At 52.0% G+C, this 23,594-nt stretch overlaps 1 protein-coding gene across 1 annotated transcript; it reads left to right on the forward strand.

Moving 5' to 3' along the window:
* Positions 1 to 194: 194 nt before the first annotated feature.
* On the forward strand, positions 195 to 16,039 carry LOC311433049 (uncharacterized protein). Its single transcript, XM_084511784.1, has 11 exons — positions 195 to 678; positions 1,276 to 1,402; positions 1,925 to 2,029; positions 2,190 to 2,306; positions 2,533 to 2,646; positions 3,620 to 4,449; positions 10,472 to 10,910; positions 11,833 to 11,928; positions 12,530 to 12,643; positions 12,799 to 12,912; positions 14,388 to 16,039. The coding sequence occupies exons 1-11, from the start codon at positions 319 to 321 to the stop codon at positions 15,341 to 15,343; spliced, it is 3,372 nt and encodes a 1,123-aa protein (XP_084367910.1). The 5' UTR covers positions 195 to 318; the 3' UTR covers positions 15,344 to 16,039.
* The last annotated feature ends 7,555 nt before the right edge of the window (positions 16,040 to 23,594 follow it).

Below are 23,594 nucleotides of genomic sequence, written 5' to 3' on the forward strand. Positions count from 1 at the left end.
CTTCCCCTCGCCACCCTCAGCAGCCCAACCACGGGTGGAGGATCCCTACGGTGTGTGTACCCCCCCCTCCCCAAAAAATAAATAAAAAAATAAAAAAATAAAAAATTAAAAAAATTTAAAAAAAAAAATAAAAAAATTAAAAATTAAAAATTAAAAATTAAAAATTAAAAATAAAAATATAAACATATAAAAAATAAAAAAATAAAAAAATAAAAAAGATAAAAATAAAAAAATAAAAAAGATAAAAATAAAAAAATAAAATTAAAAAAAAAAAGAAATAAAAAAATAAATAATAATTAAAAAAAAAACAACGGGGGCATGGCCTCCCCGCCGCCCCCCGGTCCCCTCTGCCCTCCGGGCCCCCCCGGGAGCGGCTGCATCTCGCTGTGGACGGTGGTGGCCGCGGTGCAGGCGGTGGAGAAGAGCGTGGAGGCGCACGGAGCCCGGCTGCTGGGGCTGGAGAGGAGGACGGGGAGCGCCGAGAAGAAGTCCGTGGACTGCCAGAGGACGGTGGTGGAGTTCGGCAACCGGCTGGAGAGCAAGCTGGCCCTGCTGGGCACCCTCGTCCAGGAGTACGGCCACCTCCAGCAGCGCCTGGAGAGCGTGGAGAACCTGCTGAGGAACGGGAACCTCTGGGTGCTGCGCCTGCCCCCCACACCCCACGGAGAGGTGCCCAAGGTGAGGCTCGTTGTCATCGTCACATCGCGTTATCACGTCTCAGTGGGTCCTTCAGGCCGTCCTACGGGGTGCTGAACGGGTGCTGCAGGACAAGGGGGGGTCCCGGAGCCCCTTAATTTCCCCGAGCACATCAGGTTGTGCAGGGGGTGCTGCCCCGTGCCACAAACAGGGGTGCTGTCCTGCGCCACGAGCAAGGATCTGAGCCGGCCGATTGCTCCTGTGCATGTCGGCCTGAGTTGAATCTCACTGGCAAAGGACAGGCTGTTACCTTCCACAATACACAATAACTTTTTTCCCCTGGAAATGACACCAAAGTATAGGAATTACCTTTATTATGGGGGGTAGAAACATCGAGTATTCACAGAATTAGCACAATTTAACCAAGTTATTCCAACTAAAACTCCTCAGCCTTACTCTCATCGTATCATGACAATGCCCCCAGACAGGATTTCTTCTCTCTTTTCAGCACCTGATCTATGTTAGCAGTAAAAAATGAAAAAGAAATGAGGAAGTTTTCTTTCCCTGGTGCTGTAAGCACGGCAGAGGGGTCTCCCCGTACCGGAGCGGGTGCTGAGTTTGTGACCTCTACGCTTGCAGGTCCCAGAAGGGTTTGACAGCAGCGCCGCCGGCTTCTCCGAGCCGGAGTGGGAGAACCTGGAGGAATGGCAGAGGGAGCTGTACAGAAACGTGCTGAGGGGGAGCGGCGAGTCTCTGATCTCTCTGGGTAAATAACGCGTCCGCAGTCGGCTGTCGGTGCTGCCAGATGACCTCTGTTTCGGGGGGCTTCTTCCCACACTTGGAAGCTGTAGTCGTGGAAACATGAGGAAGGATGTGCCCGCTGCTGAGGCCACGTCACGTCCAGCCCCTCGGTGGCCAGGACTCCCTGAGGTGGGCACTGGCTGCCGTCACCTCCAGAGGCTGCTCCGTGCCAAGCGCAGCCCGCAGACCCCTTCCCTGAGGTCCCCAGATGTTTTCTGCGATGGGGCTGGCTGCCCGAGCCAAAAGCCACCATATTTCGGTGTGCCCTGCAGTGGGGTCTCACCAAATGGTGTGTTTGGATGATGAAGCCACCTCGGGGTGTGCAGCTGCTGCCAGCAGCGTTTGCAGAGGTCCCTTCCTCCCCCTGAGCACCGAGGACTTTGCTCACCCCTGTGCTGCTGCAGGCTCGCTCCCTCACCAGGCACCTACAGCAACAAGGGCAGTTGGAAGCAACAATTCTGAAGGTAATTTCTCTGTCTCTCGACAGATTATGCCATCTCCAAACCCGACCTCCTGTCCCGGCTGCAGAGAGAGGTGCGCTGCGATGAGGTGGATTTGGGAGAGAGGGAGATTCCTGTGGAGCCGAGCGCAGGCAAGGAATGAATTGATTGTGGGTTATTCCTTGGGGATGGTGTTGGGTGGTGATGGATCCTGATTTGCTCTCGCAGGGACTTCTCGGGTTTTAGGAGGAGCAAGTCCCAGGGGAGTAATAGCGTTAGAAAACATATAACGGGTTTGATCTTTCCCGTTAGCAGAGTCTCTGGTGTTTAGACCTGATGCAAGCAGCCAGGACAGCAAAGGAGGCGTGCAGTGCCCGGCAGAACAGGAGAACCTGGAGGCAAAAGCAGTGCTGGCAGACCCCACACCCGGTGAGTGCTGTTCTGGAAGAGCGTGCTTGGACACAACAGCAGGGAGGATGCTGTCCTGAAACGTGGTCAGCTGTGGGGTAGTGGGAAGCCCCCAGCAGTAGGAGCAGGAGGTGCTGGAGAGGGGTTGGAAATGAATGCAGGGTAGCTGAGAGCTCCCCTGGGTGCAGCAAGGGAAAGGTTGAAGGATGCTGTGACACCTGGTGAGGGAATTCCCTCTTTATACCAGCAGAGTACGGCGTTCCCGAGCCGAGCTTCGCAGGCGCTCTGAAGCAAGAGGACGAGGCGTGCTCGGAGGAGCAGGGAGCCACGGAGGACATGGAGTTCACTGAGCTCAGCGTGGGTGAGTTGTGAGCAGCCCCACAACGTGCAGGGAGAGCTGGTGCTGTGGGACAGCGTGTGCTGAGGCCTGGGGAGAGAGCAGGAGCCTTCCTGAGGTCAGCAGAGCCGGCAGGAATCAGTCCTGGTCTCCGTTTCTTCTCCTTGTTGGCAGTGGGGCTTGCTCAGGGTTTGATATTTGCCCCGCTGGGAGTAAATCCTGGATGCTCTTTCTCATGCCCCTACTGTCACCTCGGCGTGTTGTCACCTCTCCACTGCCAGGCACTGCTCAGCACCAGTGAACCCCGTTCAGATTCTGCCCTCACACTGCCCAAAACTTTTTAACTAGAAGCTGCCAGCAGTTGGGTGCTTTCCCACCTACAGGCCATGCTCCTGTCCAGGTCAACCGAAATTAAATGTTCGGGTAGGAAGGAGTCAAGAGAAAGCTCCCGGCAGGTTTAGGGTGAGTAGAGAACCCCAGGCACCTAGCTTGGAGGTGAGAAGCAATGAAACCTCAGAGAAAACCTACTTGCACTGCCTCAGGGGGGCCGCGGGGATGCTTCCTGACATCCAAGGCAGCGGTAGGCACATCCAGACTCAAAAGCAGCGAGTGTTTGTGTGTCCCCTTTCACGAAGGAGGCCACACAGGTGGTTCTCCACGTCCTGGGAGTAGAGGGAAGGCAGCTGGGAAGGCAAAAAACACTTTGGAGGAGGACGGTGGCTGCAGACAGCTTTGTGAATTGGGGAGCACTGGATGCTTGTCTTGAAAGGCTGCGCTCCTCTCTGCCCCCTGCCTGGTGGCTTTTTGCAGTCACTGCTAAGCCAGCTGAAAAGGAAGCACTCCCGTGCTTCTCAGTCACATTCCCTCTTCTTTTAGTCTCTCTTCCCTGCGTGAGAGGGGCCTGTTTGATTCTGGGGGCGGCAGGGGAACGAGTGAGGGGGTTTCAGAAGCGTCCCGTGTCACCCACCAGTGAATGCCCCTTTGTTTTTCTCCTCAGTCCCAGCAGACGAGGTGATAGCGTTCAAAATAGAGCAGCTGGACTCCGACGATTGCCTGCAGAGCTCCGAGTCCCCCACAGCTTTATCTAGGGATGCGGAGGAGGTGGTTTTCCAGGGCCCCAGCGAGGCGCTGCCCTTCGATGGTCAGTACGGCTCTCCCGCGCCCCTGGGAAACCTGAGCACGAGCAGGCTGGTGCCGTCCGCTCACGGGGAAGGTGGCCTGGGCGAAATCAGCACCGTCACGTTCTACAGGCAAGACCGCCCCGAGGAGAGACCCCACTCCTGCGCCGCCTGTAGGAAGGGCTTGTGCCTGAAGAAGATGCTGATGATGCAGCAGCAGGGTCACGGCACGCCGTGCGGTGCCGAGTACCCGGAGGACGGGGAGGTTTTCCTCCAGCAGCAGCACCAGGTGGAGGACAGGCCCCGCGTGGGCAGGGGGAGCTTCAGGCAGAACCAGAACACAAAAGGCAGGGACAAGGCGCGCGGCACCGACAAACCGAGCCAGAAGAGCCATGCTCTGGGAAGGGCTTACAGGTGCAACAAGTGCCAGGAGCTCTTCCCCCAGAAGAAAACCCTCATCATCCACCGGCGCGTGCACTCGGGACGCAGCCCAGGCGTCCTCTGGTGCTCCTACTGCGGCAAGACCTTCAGCCACCCCTCCAACCTCACCCGGCACCAGAGGATCCACACCGGGGAGAGGCCGTACCAGTGCGGCGAGTGCTCCAAGCGCTTCACCCAGAAGCAGCACCTCCTCCAGCACGAGAAGATCCACCTGCGTGAGAGGAACTGCGTGGCTGGTGGTCGCACGAGGGAGGCTCCACTGCACAGCTTCTAGGTCGTGCGGGGCTCCCGTGGCCCTACAGCCCCGGGGTGGAAGAGGTAAGGGAGGAGAGAACCTCTGAAGTCCCTCCAGCAATTTATCCCAAAGGTCTGAGCAAAGTAGGATTAGGATCCAACTTGGCACTGCTGCCCTCTTCTTCGTGGTGACGATGGCACGCCGTAATACCTCATAGAGAACCCAGGATCTCTTAAGGATAAAAGTGTCTGGGGCCTCTCCAGGTTTGAATCAGTTACTTGAGCTGGCTACAAACAGCAAAGTAAGGTTTTCGGAAGGAGCCGCTCTTTGCCTGGAGTTTCCCTGGCTGCTCTCCTGGATGAACTTCTGCTGTGCTCAGTTTCATGGGCACGTTTGAGTCACACGTTTGCGAAAGACTCCAAGCAACTGAACACGTGCACGAGGTGGGGGCTGGCTCATGGCTTGCACGGATGCCCCGTGTGCCAAAGAGGGGCGGCTGCTCAGTTCCTAGCTCTCCATGCACAGGCCAAGTGACATTTTTCTTGCTGCTGCTGCTCGGGAAGCTCACTCAAAATACAGGTTCATCTCCTGGAGCGGCTGAGGTTGGGGGCACCTCTGGGTCCATCCAGTCCAACCCCTGCTCCTGCAGGGCCACCCAGAGCTGGTGCCACACATCCTGGTGGCTTCCGAAGATCTCCAAGGAGGAGAATCCCCAGCCTCTCGCAGTTCCTTCTCTAAAATCAGATTTATTTTTCTGGAAACTGCAGCGGTAGGGCCACCGCATGCCCTGATGCGTGAGGTTGTTCTGACGTGCACTGGGTCCTGCTCCGCTGGAGGCTGGGTTTGTAGTGCAGGAACTGCGGGGAATTCGCTTCATTGCCTGCTCCTGAGCACACCTAAGGGAGGTGGCATTGCTCAGACTCCTCCTGAGACCTGCAGGACTCCCAGTGGAACTGAAAGGGGAAAGCACTCGTAAGCCAGAGGCAGTGCACAGCTGTACTCAGGCTGAAGTGAGCGTTGGGATAACTTTCTGCTAACTGCCTGCACGTTAACACTTTCCTTTGTATGTCACTATCGTCTTCATCTCCCTTTCCTCCTGTTAGCTTGGGGTTGATATCATTTTTTTTTTTGCATTATATCCCCAAATGAAATGTGTTTAACAAATGGCCCAAGTACATCGTGCAACTTCAGGGCTTGTGCTGCTGCCTGACCTGCTTGAAAGCCGCTGTGGGTTCTCCCCATCACTCACCAGGCTTTAGAAACCCCTCTGTCACTGCCCGGTCCCTGCTTTTGGCCAAGAAGTGAGGTCCCTCTCCAGGTCCTCGCTGTTCATCGCCGCCTGCTCTGATCCGTTTAAGCTAACCCAATGCTTGCAGAATCCAGAGCAGGTCAGGGTGAACGTGCTGTGAGCCTGTGCTGCAGGACAGAGCTGGCACAAAGCCCCTGGCAGGAGTGTCAGCCGCTGCAGGTGTTTGCCTGCTGACATCTGCCTGCAGCCTCTTCTCGCCTTGGTGCCGCTGAGGTCTTTGATCTCTCAGCTTCTGACGTGTCTGAGTGGGTCTGTGTGCGGTGAGCCTCTCTGCCTGTAGCCGTTTGTTTTTTTTTTTTTTAACAAATATGAGATCTGTGGGGACAGAGGGTTCCGTATTTCATCACTTTTCGGGGTTCAGTGGCCTCTTGCTGCTATAAATCTGGTCCACGTGCATTCTTTCTCTCCGCTATTTGACGTGCTGAAGGAAAATCTCTCGGCAGTTAGCAGTGCATTCGACACCCAGACAGCTCGTTTGGGTCTTGTTCAATAGGCAGGTGAGCTAATCAGTCCTCCAGTGGTTTCCTGCTGACTGGTGAAGCTGCTTGTCTCCCTTTCACCTTTTTTGTTAACAGCCTGTGAGCCTTCAGGGCAGGGAACACGTTTCTATCTGTGTGTGAAACGCCAGTTACATCTACGGCAGTAGATACTTGATTTTTTGATAATAATGACATGAAACTTGAACGGATTAAAGTGTGAAGTCCTCGGTGCTTCTTTTTTTTTTGGTCTTTTTCTAATGTCACTTTACCTGCTTCTCCTTGCCCTGGGTGTGAGTGCACAGGGAAGGATCCCAGGGACCTTCCCATCTGTGCTGGAGCTGGGGAGGTCTGTCACACCTACCTCTCGTTCCCTGCTCAAAGCAACTGGCAGTTTGTTGTATTTCTTCTTACTGATTGGAAGACAAAAGCCTCCCTTGCAGAACAGAGTGGGTTTTCATTGTTTTTTTTTTTCTTATTTTTTTTTAATACTGCAGCAGAACCTGAGCAGGAGCGTTGTTTTCCACGCGTGCATGAGATCCAAAGAGGGCCTGAATGGTAACAGCACCTAAAAATAGCATGTAAGTGAGCTCACTGTGCAGTCCTCATCCTGCGGGCAGATCACATCGATCCTGCTGCAGGCAGAAAGTTTTCAGCAGCCACAGCCCTGCAGTCGCCATCAGCTCAGCCCACTCCCTTGAGTCCGGGAGGAGCAGGATTATTCTGGGGTAAAGGTGCAGAGGTGCTCCGATTGCCCTCTGACCTGAACAGCCGAAAATTTGGGAACATTTCAGCAGCATTTGTGGGTTATTCTACAGGAGCTACAGGAGACTATTGTGGGCTGCTATGGTATGTTACAAAAGGATGGTAAAAAACACTGGGGTCATTACCACAACTGTAAAAATCAGCAAAAAGTCAGGCATTTTAGCACTGGGCTGAGAAGGGTTACGCTATCTTAACAGCACTCCTATTTTTGTCTGAGACCTCACGTTTTAACTGCTACAAAGCATCAGAGGCAATTGATGTGCTCCATATTTCAGCACGTCCTGATGCTAGCTGTGATAATACAGGCAGAGCAGTATTTTGCGCAGTGAGTCACAGTTTCCCAGCTCTCTTGTATTTCAGAGATCGATATGTATATTTCAAACGAATCTCGGAGCTATTTTGAGGTTCGTGCAGCTTAGATTTCAGAAATGCAGCCCTGAATTCGAGAACAAACATTGCCAAGTGACACAGAAATGTGCTGCTCTCCAAGGAGAGAAGAAAAATCCTCGCCCAGATGCCGTGATGCTTACGGGACAGAGTGAAAGCTGCAGGGAGAAGCCAGGGAAGATGCAGGAGGGGAGGGAGAATTTCAGGAGCACAAGGTGATGCTCGTGGAGTGCTCACACCTCCCGTGAACAAGTGCCGTGCTTTTGCCCTCGTTGGGTAGCTCCTCTCAGTGTAACTTTTCTGATCTTCCATTGCATGGTTTGATACAGCTTAGGCTGGAATATGACGGCAACCTCAAAGCCAGATGTCTAGGCTGAGTTATTATCTGCAAAAGAAGGCAAAAACATGCTCAGAGAAGTAGAGAAGACACAGCTGATGCAGGACAGCAATGACCCATTGGATTCTCGATGGAGGGGCAGGCGCTGAGCTCTGCTCTCTGGGGACAGCAACAGGACCCGAGGGAACGGCATGGAGCTGGGACAGGGGAGGGTCAGGCTGGGGGTTAGGGAAAGGGTCTGCACCCAGAGGTGGTCGGGCACTGGGACAGGCTGCCCAAGGATGTGGGCATGGCCCTGAGCTACCGGAGCGTTTGGACACCGCTGTCACACACAGAGGATGATTTTGGGATGACCCTGCATGGAGCCAGGATTGGTTCTTGGTGATCCTGGTGGGTCCCTTCCGACTCAGGATATTCGGTGATTCTATGATTCCATTTTGTTTAAGAGCAGCTCAAGTTTTTGTTTGTTCATTTTGCAAGTACCTTCCGCTGCTAGAGCAACTGCACATCTTTTATTGCTTTACGACTTCAGATTTTTGTTTATAAAAGCTTCTCTGCGCGTCCTACCCCACAGAGGCAGGAATTCTTCACATACCACGGGAACACGGCCACTTCTGCATTTCGGATCAGCGGGCCAGCTCTCCTGCACCCAGCTCCTTACGCAGCAATTAAATGCAGGACGTGAGGGTGCAGGTAGGTGCAGAGCAGCTGTGCTCTGCCAGTCCCTCCGACAGGCCTCGAACAATTCACGTGCCCATAGCTGTCACCTAGCGCCGTGTCCAGGTTCTGGAGCCTCTTTCTGTCCCTTCCTAGGATGGGCCAAGCTGGATGGGGCTGGCCTGGGCTGGGGGCAGGGTGCCCTGGGCATGGCAGGGGGTGATCATGAGGGGCTTTGGGGTCCCTTCCCACCCAGACCTATCTGTGGGTATGAGCAGTTTATTGTAGTACAGGTCAAACACCAGATTCCGACTATTGGAGGTGGCTGCAGAGCTCGTGGAATCATAAAATATCCCGAGTTGGAATGGACCCACAAGGATCATCAGGTCCAACTCCAGCTGATTGGGATCACTGAGTCACAACTCAGCACCATCCTGACACCTCTCTGCAGCAAGAACGAGCACATCAGTGACATCAGTAATGTCAGCAAACACTTATCTTTGCAGTTTTGATCACTTCAGAGGTGAAGGAGGTCCTGTAGGTCCTGTTTCCTGTAGCTGGTGGCCAGGCAGCTTAGCAAATGTCCTGGATTAGGATGAACTGAGGTCGTGCTGCCCAGCACAGTGGTTGTATGGCACAGAGGGTGGCCTGGAGGTGTTACCTGACCTGGTGAAGGCTGCCCTGTAGGGACACCCACAGAGGAGCCCCTGGGTGCTTCTGGTCAGGCTGGAGTCTGAAAAACACATGGAGGCATCACTCTGTGAGGCTGGTGACACCATAGATGGGGTGGTAGCAGGGCCAGGCAAACCACAGCCGTGGCTAGGACGCACCGCATGGCCACCGTGCCCCTGTTCTGGGGCCGTGGCAGTTCCCAAAATGAACCTCAGGTGCCCCACACCATGGGTCAGCACAGGCCTCATGCACAGAGGGGATCCCACACCCTCACAGGCCCCAGCCGTGCACCCAACATTTTTTTGTCACATTTTTTTGTCACATTTTTTTCTGATTTACAAATTCAGCAGATGTTGGCTGCAGCTCTTGGGGTCACAAGAGCGAGGAACATCACTGCCGTCCCCCGACGTGGCACTGGTGAGACCGCAGCTCCCGCCAGCACCCTGAAAGGAGGATGCGGGGAGGGAGGTGTCCGGCATTTCTCGGTGACAGGACGTGAGGGAACAGGCTCGAGTTGCTGCAGGGCATGGCTACGTTGGGTTTGGGGCAGGATTTCTTCATGGAGAGGGTGGCCAACGGGAGCGTGGGTTGGTGCACCCAGCGTGCTGGGATCTGGTTCAGCTTCTTGTCACAGAATCCCAGCCCAATTGGGGCTGGAGGCACCCCCAGGTCCCTCTGGTCCCAGGGGTGCTCCAGCAGCCCCAGGATCTGCCCTTATTCCTACTGTTTAGGAGAAATTCAGAGAGTTTAAAGCGAAAAATGATTCATTTGTGAGTGTGTTTCTGTCACCGGTACTCCTGACAAGGTGTTGGGTGTTACTTAGCGTGGCAAGCTTTACATTTTCAGGCTGAATTTTAACAAATAAATAGATAAATAAAGCGTCCCAGCGTGCCAGGCTCTGGTTGAGCTTCTTGTCACAGAATCCTGACCCGGTTGGGGCTGGAGGCCCCCTCAGGGTCCCTCTGTTCCCAGGGGTGCTCCAGCAGCCCCCATATCTGCCCTTGTTCCTACTGTTTAGGAGAAATTCATAGAGTTTAAAACGAAAAATGATTTATTTGTGAGCGTGTTTCTGTCACTGCTACTCCTGACGAGGTGCTAGGTGTAACTTAGTGTGGCAAGCTTTACATTTTCAGGCTGACTTTTAACAAATAAATAGATAAATAAAGCATCCCAGCGTGCCAGGCTCTGGTTCAGCTTCTTGTCACAGAATCCCAGCCCGGTTGGTCTGAAGGCCCCCTCAGGGTCCCTCTGGTCCCAGATGTGCTCCAGCAGCCCCCGGATCTGACCTTGTTCCTACTGTTTAGAAGAAATTAAGAGGGTTTAAAACGAAAAATGATTTATTTGTGAGTGTGTTTCTGTCACTGCTACTCCTGACAAGGCGCTGGGTGTTACTTAGCGTGGCAACCTTTACATTTTCAGGCTGACTTTTAACGAATAAATCGATAAATAAAGCGTCCCAGCGCCTCAGCCTCTCGGTCAGCCGGGCCCCCCGGGCCCCGCGGGCGGCTGCAGGGGGCGCTGCGGGGCCGGGCGCGGAGCTCGGGGCCGCGGAGCTCGGCGGCGGCCATGGCCGGGGGCCGGGAGCCGGGGCGGGCGGCGGCGATACCGGGCTCGGTGTCGGTATCGGCGAGGCTGCTCCGCCTGGAGGCCCGCTTAGCACGGGCGGAGCGGCAGCTCCGGGCCGCCCTGGCCCTGCGCGGCCGGCTGCAGGCGCTGGAGCGGCGGCTGGAGCGCGGAGGCCGTCGAGGGGCTGCGGGGCCGAGGGGCCCGGCCCGGTTGCGGGCACCGTGGGCGCCCTTCGGGGAACGGGAGCGGCGGGCGCTGCCGGGCTGGCGCCGGGCCCTGCGCCGGGCCCCTCGCAGGAGCCCCCGCGGAGCGCTGCTCCCCCGCGGTAAGGGCCCGGGAGGGGGGAATGGGAGAGGGGTGGTCGTGGGGAAGGGGGTCGGGGGATCCCTGCTGCATATGGAGGCACAAGGAGGACCCCAGAGCCATCAAGGAGCCCCCACAGCTCGCCCCGTGTCCTCCTTATACTGGGGAGCCCCCCGGTGCTCACAGCCCCAGGGTACCCCCAGCCTGCATCCTCGTCTCCCCTTCCAGCTGCCCTGCTTCGGTGTAAAGCCCCTAACCCTGTCAGCCACCCTTTTGCCCCAGAGCTGGCTGTTAAAGCATCTTCTGAGCCCCTCGCACAAATATCCGTGCTGGGGCGTACACCCCTGAAGGGCTGCATCGATCCCTTCCTTGTGGTACCCGAGCGTAAAGGTAGAGCAAGGCGTGGAGCATCAGCCTGTCTGCCTTCCCCTTTGTATTTCTTGGAGGCGTTTTTCATTTTCAATAGCTTTTATTCATGATTTTCTTTTAGTGATGTTCTTTCTAAGCTCTGTTCTTGCTCTGTATGAAGCAGTGAATTTCGGCATCCAGCAACGCTTCCCCGATGGGCTAGAAGTGCTGTGGGTGTGACTGAGGGGCACCGAGCAGAGACTGGCAGAGCCAAAGCAGCAGCAGGACTCGAAAACACGAATTCAGTGGCACCTTCCTCCCCCTGGGACACCTAGAATGAGATTTTGTTTCCTGATGTTGGCTGCAGCAAACCAGGCAGTGCAGCTGCAGAAACGTGTGTGTGTCCCTGAAGCTCACCGAGGGCTTTGTGGCAGATACCTGAGCTCTGCTGAAGGGGTCTTGGGCAGCAGGAGCTAGGTCTGAAGCAAGGTTTTTGCTGGTACCAGAGCTAGAACAGAGCTGCTGAGCCTGGATGGGATGAGAATGTTAATTAATGTTGTACACAGAATTAAAATACCCTTGCTTCCTCTGAACAGAAGACAGCATAATCCATGTTAAACAAGAAGAAGAGTTGTGTGCAGTGGATCAGGAAGAGGTGGAGGCTATGGGAGCTCTGGAAGAGCCCTGCCCAGGTGAGTAACTGCATACCTCGGAGGGAAGAAGGCAGAGGGATTAGATTCTAAGCTTTTTTTTTTTTCCTCACGTATTCCAAATATTTTATAAAAAGCTCACGTTTCTGAGCAGACTTGCCACCAGTCCTGACAGGTGAGCAGCTGGTATTTCATCTTTTCCCTTCTTGCAGCCACCCTGGAGTTCGTGGCTGGTTTTCATCCAAACAGTGGAAGGGGAAATGTTTCACTCCCCCTTAAATTCCTTTCTCTGCACCCCTCGAGCTGACAGCTGGAAGCTGCTTACTTACTTTTTTGGGCCAAAGAGTTAGCTCGGAGGAGGCAAAATCAGTGTCAGGACCAGACATGGGGCACATTATCCTTTGCGAAGGGTGGCAGCTCTGTTTGTTGGCTGCGCTAATTTTATTTGGCCTGTAGCTTTTAAAGCAAACTGGGATTTTTAGCCCTTTCTGTCAGATTTCATTTAGAAAGCGGGCTTACGGGAGCTCATGTAAAAATCTAGGGTTGCCATGGGGAAAAACAAAACAAGGACAAGTCTCAGCCTTGTAAAATCTTGAACTTAAGCACATCTGATAAGCTTGTCTTGAATTTTGTCCTTTATCAGAGCCAGCGTTTTATGAGCCCGAGACTTCAGGTCGGATCAAGAGAGGCACAGAGGCGTATGCCAGAGAGCTGCCGGGCGCAGAGGGCGAAGATGTCCCAGGAGACCCTGACACGGGTGAGGATTCCCTGGAAAAACCTCCTGGAGTGACCACTTGGGTGGCTCCTGAGGCTTTGCCAGCACTTTTCCTACCTTTGTGAGCTCCTCAGTGTTCTGTGCTTTGCAGCTTTCTCCAGTGTTTCTCAATTGTGTATGTTTTCCCCAATGAACAGAATTTCAGACTTGTGCAACCGACGTTATGTCATGGATTAAACAAGAGGAGGAGCCACGCTGCCCTGAACGGCAAGACTCCAAGAAAGAAGAAATCTGTACGTACCCAAGAACAGGTCAGTAGTGAATTTTATCTGAGATTTCCTGGGATAGCAGATCCAATTTGGAGCATTTTTTATGTTACATTAAATGTCATGGCCGTACGACGTAAGCCATGAAAGAACCGGTGCAAACCTCAGTCTGCCAGGTAATGTTTGTTCGCAAAATTGTATTTTGTCAGCTGAAGAGTCTCTTCCCTCCCTCAGCTGCCCTAAAACTGTCATAAACACCTCCTTGGTTTTCAGTTCAGGCAGGCAGGGTGGTGCGCTCAGGTTGGTAGTTCCAGCTGGCTTGGTGTGTCCAAACCTGGTACCAACGACCGTGGAGCCTTGGCTTTGTGTTCCCGAGCTGGAGAGCTCTCCTGCAGCAAAAATTGAGGAGGAGTAGGCAGAAGAATATTTTGTGTAGAAATCAGTTGGTAGCCCAGAATGCCTCCAGTTCCTGTAAATTATTTGGGCATTCATGGACATTGACAGGCACGTGGTGAAGCTGCTATAAATTAATGGATAAATTAATTTATTGCCAGTGACAGTGGGGACTGCCTACACAAATGGTTTCACCCCACAGAAAAAAAGGTCCTTTAGGATATTGCCCTGGTGCAGGGCTGGCTCAGCTCCACCAAACTCCTTCCTGAGACACCAATTTGGGCTGCTGGTAGAGGCCTCGGGGCACGGGCTCCCAGCTGACTCTGTTCCAGGCCCTCCAGCCTGTCCTGCCACGTACCCCGCGGCTACCGAGGCGAGAGGACGTGCTGGGATGGTTACGCTGGTGCCTTTTGCACGAAATGCTTTAGCTTGGCCTGTGGCAACTGTTTGTGTGCTGATGTCCTAGTGCCAATGTCCAGCAGGAGGAATGAGAGCTTAGGATGTTTCTGCAGTGTGGATAATGTTGGTCTCAGCTGGCTGGTCTGTGGTCCCGCACAGTGCTTGGTGGGGTTTTTGGAAACAATGTGCTGCGATAGAAGGGTCACAGGGGACAGAGAAATGTCTCTGGACATGGAAAAATGGGAAAAAAAAAAAAAAGGGGACGTGGAAAATGAGGAGCCTGAGCTGAAGTCCTCTGATGGAAAACAAAACACTGGGTTATTGTCGCAGGGAGCTGTAATTACAGAACAAGGGAATTTGCAGGCAGCAGAGCTCCAGGCAGGGCCGAGTGGGGCGTCCTTTGCCCAGTGATAAATTTAGAGCTGTGCCGAAGCAGCTAAGGTGCCAGGTACCTCAGGTTGGATTGGTGGGGGTCAGAGGAAGGCAGGAGAGGAACATGGGCCTTAGTGATTTTTCACAGAGATTTCAAAATAATAACTGCTAGCAGACCATTTATTTTCCTGGGGGTTTTATTTCAGTGGAACGCTGGTACTCGCCCTTCCCCTCACTACTGAAGGCTCCCATCTTAGGCACTTTGCCCATTGCTGCAAGAATATTGAGGAATGTATTTTTTGGATAATCTCAGGAGGCTTCTTTAACTGAAAGTCTGTGAAATCTGTCTGTTTCAGTGCATGACGAGAACATGAAGAAGGATTCTCTGGCAGATAGCTTTGGAAGCACGGTCTGTGACTCTGGCGTACTGGGGAGACCCGGAGAGAAGTTTTGCAAGGATCCTACCCCTGGAGTGACGTGGGACAGTCAGTGGAATTCGGAAATGATGGGAACGAACACCACCAGGAATGGCTTTGGGGATGACGCTCGGTACAACCAAGCATTTGGTGAGCACTTAGACTTCTTCAGCGCTCAGGAAAATGTTGGAAAGAGGCCATGTGCCTACAGCAAATGCGAGAGAGACTCCAGCCAGCAGGAACCTCTTCCAGCTCCCCGGGGAGACCGAGAAGAGGCATTTCCAGGCCCCATGTGCGAGAAGAGGCTCAGTGAGAGGATGCTCCAGCAGCAGCCCGGTGCTCCGGGGGAGAAACGTGCAGGGCAGAGGGCTCCTATCGCGGGGCCACCACTGACAGCCCATGGACAGAAGGCTGCAGGTGGAAGCAGCATTTGTGCAGAGGATCATCCAGCTGTGGGACACAGGGAGAAGCTCCCCACAGAAAAACCCATTCCCAGCCCCTGCGGGGATGACCCGCGGGACGTGTCGGAGGCACCCAAGGGTGGCTTGGCGGGCCAGCAGCAGAGCCAGGGCAGGGGGAAGTCCTACATCTGCAACGACTGTGGGAAAAGCTTTGTGTGCCACTCCTGGCTCGTTCGCCACCAGATGACTCACACGGGAGAGAGGCCCTACAAGTGCTCGGAGTGTGACAAAAGCTACCGGAGGAAAGATTATCTTTTAAACCACCTGCGCCGCCACTCGGGAGAGGGGCTGTTCCAGTGCCACCTCTGCAGGAAGAGATTTGTGCTCAGGAGGAGTTTAGTTAAGCACCAGGAGAGCCACGTGCAAGAAACACAACGGACTGTGGGCGCTTGGCCCTGCGCAGAGATTCGGGAATCTGTTGTGCACTCCAGATAGAAAATCCGATGGGTTTCCCAGCCCGTTTAGGGGCAGCAGGGTCTCCCAGCGGGCAGGAGGAGGCTGTTGAGCGGCCACCCTGTGCCCCCTGCCTGGGAAGGGGATATTTTGGGGGTTGTTTTCTGCTGGGCATGTTGGGGTGGTTTGTGGAGCTGCCTTGCAGCTCTCCGCTGTGCCTGCCTGAGGGTGTTGGGGATGTGTAGGAAATGTGCAGCGCTCCGTTACTGCACACAGAACGACACCAGCACACAGAAAAACTCGTGGTGCTTCGGGCAGAACATCCAAAGTGTCATCCTGAGACGTCTTAGACCCCAGAGACTGGTCTAAAAACAAATTCAAGTTACTGCTGGCTCACTAAGCACATGAAATCGTGTGAGGGAACACCCACCGCGTGTGAAAACCTTCGAGAAAGGAAGCGGTGACCCCGCGGCTGCCTCTCCAGCAAGTGGTAGCTGGATGGCGTGGCCTGGGGGCAGCGTGAGCCCTCCTGGGAGCACGTTTTGGGGGCTCCAAGCTGCTGGGGCTGGGGCTGGCCTGGATGAGGCGATGCAGAGCAGCAAAGGGGCCTGGAGCGCGGTTGCCATTTTGTGTAGCCTTAAAATTCTTTTCCGCCTCCCTTCGCCATGTCGTTACAGGTCTGCTGGGGCCGTTTGTACAATTTTCTGCGTCCCGTGAAAACAGAGAAGCTCAAGACTAGCCGTTTGCTCAATTTTTACCTTCAGTAATTGTATTTTTGGTCAATGTTGGTGTTTCTCGGGGGCAGCGCTGTTAGGGAGGTGTGCCCCAAGGTGCCGGGAGGCCTGGGGTATAGCTTGGTGGCGTCGGGGTGGGACGAAGGCAGCTGCAGCCCGTGGTGCTGCAGTGCTCGCTCGCCATGTCATTACAGGCTGCGTCAGATTGAGGCAAAAACGTGTGGATTTGGCTTATTTTGCCTGGAAATGTGCATTTTTGTAAAATTTACATTATCAGGAGAGCCCTGTGCCTCATTCTCCAGGGAAAGGAGAAGAGCTGGGGTGGGATGGGGCCGATGCCGGTGTCACGGGCACTGCCCCGGGACCCCCGGGTCCCCCCCGGTCCCCCCCGATCCTGTCACGCCGCCCCCCCCCCCCCCCCCCGCCCCGCTCCCCTCAGGTTCCCGCCACCCCGCGCCGTTGCTATGGCAACCGCTTAGCGCGTTCCCGCCACGCCCGCTCCCTGCCCCTAAAGCCACGCCCTCCTCCTCCAATCAGAGCCCTCTCCTCGCTTCGCCGGCCAATCGCAGGAGGGCCTCGCAGCACGTGCCCGCGCCCATTGGCTGTGCCCAGCCCGCGCGCGCTCGGCGGGAGGGCGGGGGCAAAGAGGCGGGCGGCCAATGGCGAGGGGGGGCTCTGCGCGCCTGAGGCCGGATTGGCTGCGGCCGCGGGGGCGGGGCGGGGCGGGCCAAGATGGCGGCCTCGGCCCGCTGTGTGGTGGAGGGGTCAGCGCCCGCTGTGTGTTCGCTTTGGGGCCCGTCCCAGCGGGGGGCAAAGTGTCACAGAAACACAGGGTCCCCGAGGTTGGAGGTGCTATAAATGAAATCTCAGCTCAATCTGAACGTAGTGATGTTTATATAATATAAAATATAATAAAATAATAAATGTATTATAAAAATAAACAGCGCTGGGTACACGGGGAGCCTACACTCTACCATAAATATATAAAACATAACTTTTACATACGCCTATAAATATATACAATCAGATAAGGCAACAAACAGCCCTTTAAGTCTATCACTATTAATGTCCATGACTGGAGAGCATAATTGGAGTTGGTAATCTTGGTGGAATTGCTCCCATATCTTCCAAAACTTCATTAATTTCTCTCAGATCATACAACAGTCCCCATTTTCCATTCTTTTTCTTGATTACAAACACTGAAGAATTCCAGGGCTAGTCGTGGGAACAATATGTCTTGCTTTAAGTTGTAAAGCAACTCGGCCTTCGGGCTTTGTGTATCCTATTCTTCCCAGATCAAAGAAAAACGTATCCATCTCCTTTTCAAGGCCAATAGCAGAAGGATCAGTAAAGGAGCCCGCAGCTCCCTCACTGTCTGGCAAACCACACGTTTCTGACTGTGGCCCCACACAGCTCTGAAAGGCCTCAGAGATTGCTTGCCAGGTGCTGAGCAATCCCACCGCAACCTTGTTGTTTGTAGTTGCAGGGTCCCACACCTTGACCTCAATTTGGTGCCATATTTCAGGATCATAAACTGTCCGATTGTTGATAAGGAGAATAAGCTGTAAGGGTACCAGGACAGTCTTTGTTCCTAAGGACATATGATTCCCCATAATGTGCAGCTGCTTACCAGCGAGAGGCAGTTGTGTGCGCAGCTCCGCTTCTCTCAGCTTGAGCTTCTTCCCAGCTCTGGTGCCCATTTCCAGCGACTTTCAGTACGAGCTTCTCTGAGCGGTTTGCTGAGTTTGGCTGAACCTATCTTCATGAGGCAATCAATGTGCCTGTTCCTGTCCCAGTCTCCATTCTGCTAGCCTGTTCCTTTTCATTCCTTCTTTCTACTTCCTTATTGATTACATAACTTCATTGTATCATGTTGCCTTTTTTCATCTTGAGGACAAGCTCCCCTCTTATACCCTTCTCTCCACAGCAGTCCTTTTCCAACAACTTCTCATTGCTCAAACAACTTTGCCTGGCAACAGCAAACCCCCAGCAACTTCCATGTCTTAACAGCTGGAGAACAAGCAACCCAAGATGGCATGGCGTCTCCTGAATCACCCTTCTTTGCTCCCTCTAAACTCTTTTATATTCCTGATGGCCTCATCATTAAGAGTCTGATGTTATCAACAACCATGGGGCTTGCCGATCCCCATGGCCACACTCCCATGTGTTGATCTTTCCCTTCTTTATTAATATCAACCATTTCCTTGACACGAATTATTACTCCATATATCACAGAAGGGACCTTCAGGATCACCCAGTCCAATCTCTGACCTACCACTAACCAGTCCTCCACTAAACCATATCACTGAGCTCTACATCTGAACGTCTGTTAAAGACCTCCAGGGATGGTGACTCCACCACTTCCCTGGGCAGCCCATCCCAATGCCTCACAACCCTCTTAGTAAATAAGTTCTTCCTAATATCCAACCTAAAACACCCCTGGTGCAACATTAGCCCGCTCCCCCTTGTCCTGTCACCAGGCACGTGGGAGAACAGACCAACCCCACCTCGCTACAGCCTCCCTTGAGGTACCTGTAGAGAGCAATAAGTTCGCCCCTGAGCCTCCTCTTCTCCAGGCTGGACAAGCCCAGCTCCCTCAGCCGCTCCTCATAGGGCTTGTTCTCCAGGCCCCTCACCAGCTTCATCGCCCTTCTCTGGACTCTTGAGCACCTCCATGTCCTTCTTGTAGCGAGGGGCCTAAAGCTGAGCACAGTACCCGAGGCACCCCTCACCACTGAAACCCAAATGGCCCAACGATTCCTCCTGGCAGCAGCGAGCAGCTGGGTGTAAACGCGGAGCACGCTGCAGATGTCAAAAGCAGTGAGATGTGCGTCACATTGAAAGGCAAAATTTACAGACAAGCATGCACAAAGGTGGTGCTCGATGGATACCACGTGTAGATGAAGTACACATGCAGCCCGTGTTTGTACACATATGACACATATGCATCATGTATGAAGGCAAGGTGTGAGCTCCTTCTCACTATGACTGCACAGATCCCGTGTTTGGGTCCTGCCCATAGCGATAGGAACTGCATGCAGCACCATTCACCTCAAAGAAAGAGATATCTGGCTAAGTTGAAAGAAATTAATGGAAAAAAACAACATATTTTTAGCATTTCACCTTCAATATATTTTTGCAAACACTGCAGTAATCATCTTTCAGTATTCACAGGGCTGAATTTTTTGTCCACATTACCTTTTCAGTTTTATTAGCAGGGGAAAAACTCTTAGAGCTGGATCTGATGGACTGTGGCATTGCCTCAGTTAAAACGCACTCTGAAGTTATTTTATTTTATTTTATTTTATTTTATTTTATTTTATTTTATTTTATTTTATTTTATTTTATTTTATTTTATTTTATTTTATTTTATTTTATTCATTCAGTGACTGGAGTTTCAAGTTCACTGACCACGTTTTTTTTTTTTTGTGATTAATTTTTGACCCGGTTGTTTTAGAAAATCACTGAGTCACTGCTCTGAGCTACGAGTAGAGATAACACATAACATGTAAATTCCTGAGGTAAGATGCTGGTTATACGTAACGTGGGCATTGCTAGAAACGGTTGGCTGATGAGCAAAGAGGCTTTTGAGGGTGTATGGTGTACTGCTGGCACCGAGTGCTGAACACTTTCTGTTTTAGGTCCCTGGGACACTTGATAATGCGGCAGCACATGAGGGGAAGAACCTGGAAGACTGGCAGAAAGAGCTTCACAAGAAAGTGATGAAGGAGAATTACAAATCCTCAACCACTTCGGGTCAGGGTTAGTTTCCCGTTTCTCACAGAAGGCAGAAAGGTCTGTGCTGTATATGCCTATCCCTTCCCTACCAGTCACTCCTCAAATCCTTCGATTTATTTATTTATTTATTGTGGATTAATCTTTAGAGGCTCCTGAAGCTGTGTAGATAAGCTCCACAGTCCTTGCAGACTGAAGGACAGCCGCTTTTCTAATGCCTCCGTGTCTGTTGATGTTAGATACTCGGCCTGTGCGTGCAGGTGATGTCTGTGACACGGATCAAGAGACAGGGTAGGGTGATGGGGTCTTCCCTGGCAGAGGGACTTGGGCTCTGGCAGCGTCCCGGTTGATTTATGTGCTACCTGTCAAAGAGCAAAGGTTTAAAAAAGGTTTAAACTCACGAACTGAGGAGCTGGAACGACGCACGGCAGCGTGAGTCCTGCGGACTTGTTAATCGTAGTCAAGTTGTGAGTTTTTCCATCATCTCCAAACCCCCATGTATGTTGTTTGTTGTGGTTCACTGAATAATATTGAACTATTCTGATGCAGCAGTACTTGGATAACATGAATGATGCCCCAGAAAATGAAGAAGTCTTACCAGTCAGTGTTAAGCGCCCAACTACATCAGTTTGGAATCGTTGCTTTCTGAATCTGAAGGTGTGAACCCCCTCTGGTTCCTCAGCTTTCACCCAATTCCTCGGATTAATAGCAGAATGAGCCTGGCTGTAGTTATGGGCTGGATGTGCTTTTTCTTGTCCTCCAGGCTGCAGAAACAGAACTGCTGCGAACCCGAGAAGCCTCAGCTGTTGCTTACTCTACTTTCCTCTTTGTGACAGCTCTGGTGGAGAAGTGCTGATTTAGCCTAACCTCATTCTGCTGCTATTTCTGCACTTTCACATTTGAACATCCATGAAATAATGAGATGGTGCAATTCCACTTTTTCATTCTTTACATGTCTTCTATTTTTTACAGTAGAAGAGCTGGAGCGCAGACAGCAGCCTCTATTTTTTGTACAGCTCTGCTCTGTTAAAGAAGCGTGTGCCTTGCTCTGCTTGAAAAAGAATTACCTGGGGGAAAACAGTGACATGAATCATTTTTATTCGTATTAACTATGAATTACACTTGCACAACTGTATCAATTCAAGACCTTCCACTTCTGAACGCTTGACTTTTCAACTTTTTAGCTACCATTTCTGGGATATTTTAAGAATTGGAAGACAAATACTGCTGCCTACTCATCCTGTATGCCCGAGCAGCTGTGGAAGTGATTTGCAGTTACCTGCTCTTTGGTTTTGTCTCCAGAGCAGAAGAGAGAGGTGTGTTTGGACAGAGGGTTATGCAGGCTTTTGCTAGAAAACAGTATCACGGAGTGTTTGCTTCTAGCTCTAGGGCCCAAAATGTTGCTCTTTGAGAAAGAAAAAGGCAGTATTTTTCGTGTAAATTAATGAAAATGAGTCATGCTACAAAAAAGGGCAGAGAGAAAGTACAGGGCTTGGAGACTGGAAGCGAATAGCATGACACGAAGCCATCCTCAGCACTGGTCTTCCTGTGACTTATCGTTCCTACATTGGGAATTAAAGTAGGTTAGGCAATACCTTTGTAACTGGGGATTTGGGGGAGGTGTCAGAACGTGGAAATGGTGGTTATTGTTTCCCCGTGTTCCCTGTGCAGGCTGTCCTGTTCCCAACATCGATATCCGGCCGAGGGAAGTGCCACGTGTCAAGGAGCAGCGGGATTCTGAGGAAAAGAGAAATTCCTGCAGGTCTCAGCACAGGTGTGTGATGGCCTCAGACCAGCCAAAAATTAAACTGGCAGCATACTAAGGATCTAGCTTCTAGGATCAGAGGGAGGGGGGTTCTAATGCATCCCTGCTTTTTGTTCCCAAACTTGTTCTGTTTGTACAGACTACTCACAATAAATAAGGTTTTGTTCTTTGGAAGTTTATATTAGATCACATCAGGTAAAGTTTGGAATCTTTTTGTTCCAGGCTGTGGTGCTGCTGGGATCAGGCTCAGAGCTCAGGAAATACGGAGCTGTTTGGATCGTGTTCAGGAGGATCCCAGGACTCCACGTCCAAGTTTCAGTCAAGGGGGTAACATCTGAGAGCCATCGCAATTCGGGAGCAGGTCAGGCAAATCGAACAACAGGAAGCAGAAGAGGTAACAGCCCTCCTGGGAGAGGAGAGCCTGACGAATTCCAAGAGATCCTTCTTTACCAGGAAACCCAGACGGGAGAGAGGCTGTGTGTGTGCGCAGCATGTCAGAAAACCTCTAAACTGAAAACAGGGCTGTTAAAACAAAAGCAGATTCACACCAGAAGGAATCAGGTATGGTCAGACGTATGCACAGACTGCAGGAAAAGCGTTGGTCGCCTCGCAGATCTGATCTGACACCAGAAAACTCAGACAGGAGAGAGGCCTTACAAGTGGACAGCGAGTAAAAAAAGTTTTACAGAGAAACCCAGGCGTACAAATCACTTGCAACTCACAACATGGGCCTGTAACTACTGTGCCCAAAGCTTCCCTGGGATGGATTTTTCATTGTTAGCAAATAATCCACCAGAGGTGATGGTTCTAGTCATGGATCAATTACAGGGGAAGGTTTAGGATGAGGCAGTTTTGTAAAACCGAATCAAACCCAAGCATGGCAGGGTTGGTGCCAGCCAAAGAGGCATTGATTAGGAGCTGGTTTTAATTGGTGGCTAGATGATTCATGTCTGGGAGGGGGAGTTCCACACAGCAGCATTGACTGTACCGAAAGCATTATTAAAGGAACATTCGGATGCACAAAGCAGCCTGTGCTAGAAAATGGCTGTGTTTAAGCAGAACATTTAGGCAGAACAATTTAAGCAGAAAATTTAAGCAGAAAATTGCTGGGGGTTTTCATGTTCGAGAAGACCAAGATACGATCTGAACAGGATTGTCTGCAGAGTTGTGAGCAGAAAATGGAGCTTCTGGGAGCTTGGGAGCTCAGGCTGAAGTGAAGGGTTGGGTTTGGTGTAACACACACAGAAAAAAAAATAAAAAATAAAAACAAAAACACTGATGGGACAGTAATGGTGGCAGTGAAGGTGCTGTTGCATGGAAATAACCAGAATCAGTTGTTTCAAAAATTTATTCACAGTGCAGGAGATGCCAGTTTTGGAGATTCTGGCAAGGCACACAGGTATGTTCTTCATGTAAGTGTGAAGTACAGGTGAAAAAACTCTTCCCTGGAAGCCAAAAAGAGGCAGTGGCTTCAGCTGGAGAGAGGATTAGCAGAGGGGAAAGGAGTCCTGTGGAGACGGGGTTTGCACATCACACATCTCCCTGCAGGCTGGTGATGCTCAGCGTTTTTCCTTATTCCAGCTGAGGGCAAGGATCAAAAAGGTAGAGCTGCCTCCTGTGCAAAGCTCGTGTTCTGCACTGAGGCCGTGAATGAAGTTCTGTCCTTGGCTTCCCTCGAGGAACAGCAGACCAGGAAACAACTGGGGCTGGGATGGAGCTTGGTAAATCCTGAAGGAGATTAAGGGAGTACTCATGGCCCCGAGGGATCCCTGCCCATCCCCAAAGCAGGAGCAGCTTCCAGAAAACTCTTTTATCACTCACTTCTCCTTATTTTCTTCTTAAAATTTACCCTGGGGACAGCATTTCTTTTATCCTTCTCCCACGCAACGTGATGCCTTAGTAGCTGCCGGCGTGCTGGATGCTCCTGAATGGGGATTCTTTGCAGCGAGGCAGCTCCTGGAAAGCACCATTTTAGCAGAACTCCTTCCTTCTGCGAAACAAAGAGCACCTGGAACAGCAGGGCTGAATTTGGCACGTCACACTCCTACGGCTGTTTGTT

The sequence above is a fragment of the Aythya ferina genome (assembly GCF_964211825.1).
Source record: "Aythya ferina genome assembly, chromosome: 2".
Taxonomy (NCBI): domain Eukaryota; kingdom Metazoa; phylum Chordata; class Aves; order Anseriformes; family Anatidae; genus Aythya; species Aythya ferina.

Excerpts from the sequence above, each read along its gene's own strand:
- LOC311433049 (XM_084511784.1), top strand. The coding sequence starts at position 319 with ATGGCCTCCCCGCCGCCCCCCGGTCCCCTCTGCCCTCCGGGCCCCCCC. Across the intron at positions 10,911-11,832 it reads CGGAGCGCTGCTCCCCCGCG|AAGACAGCATAATCCATGTT; the intron begins GTAAGGGCCCGG and ends TCCTCTGAACAG. Across the intron at positions 12,644-12,798 it reads CCCAGGAGACCCTGACACGG|AATTTCAGACTTGTGCAACC; the intron begins GTGAGGATTCCC and ends CCCAATGAACAG.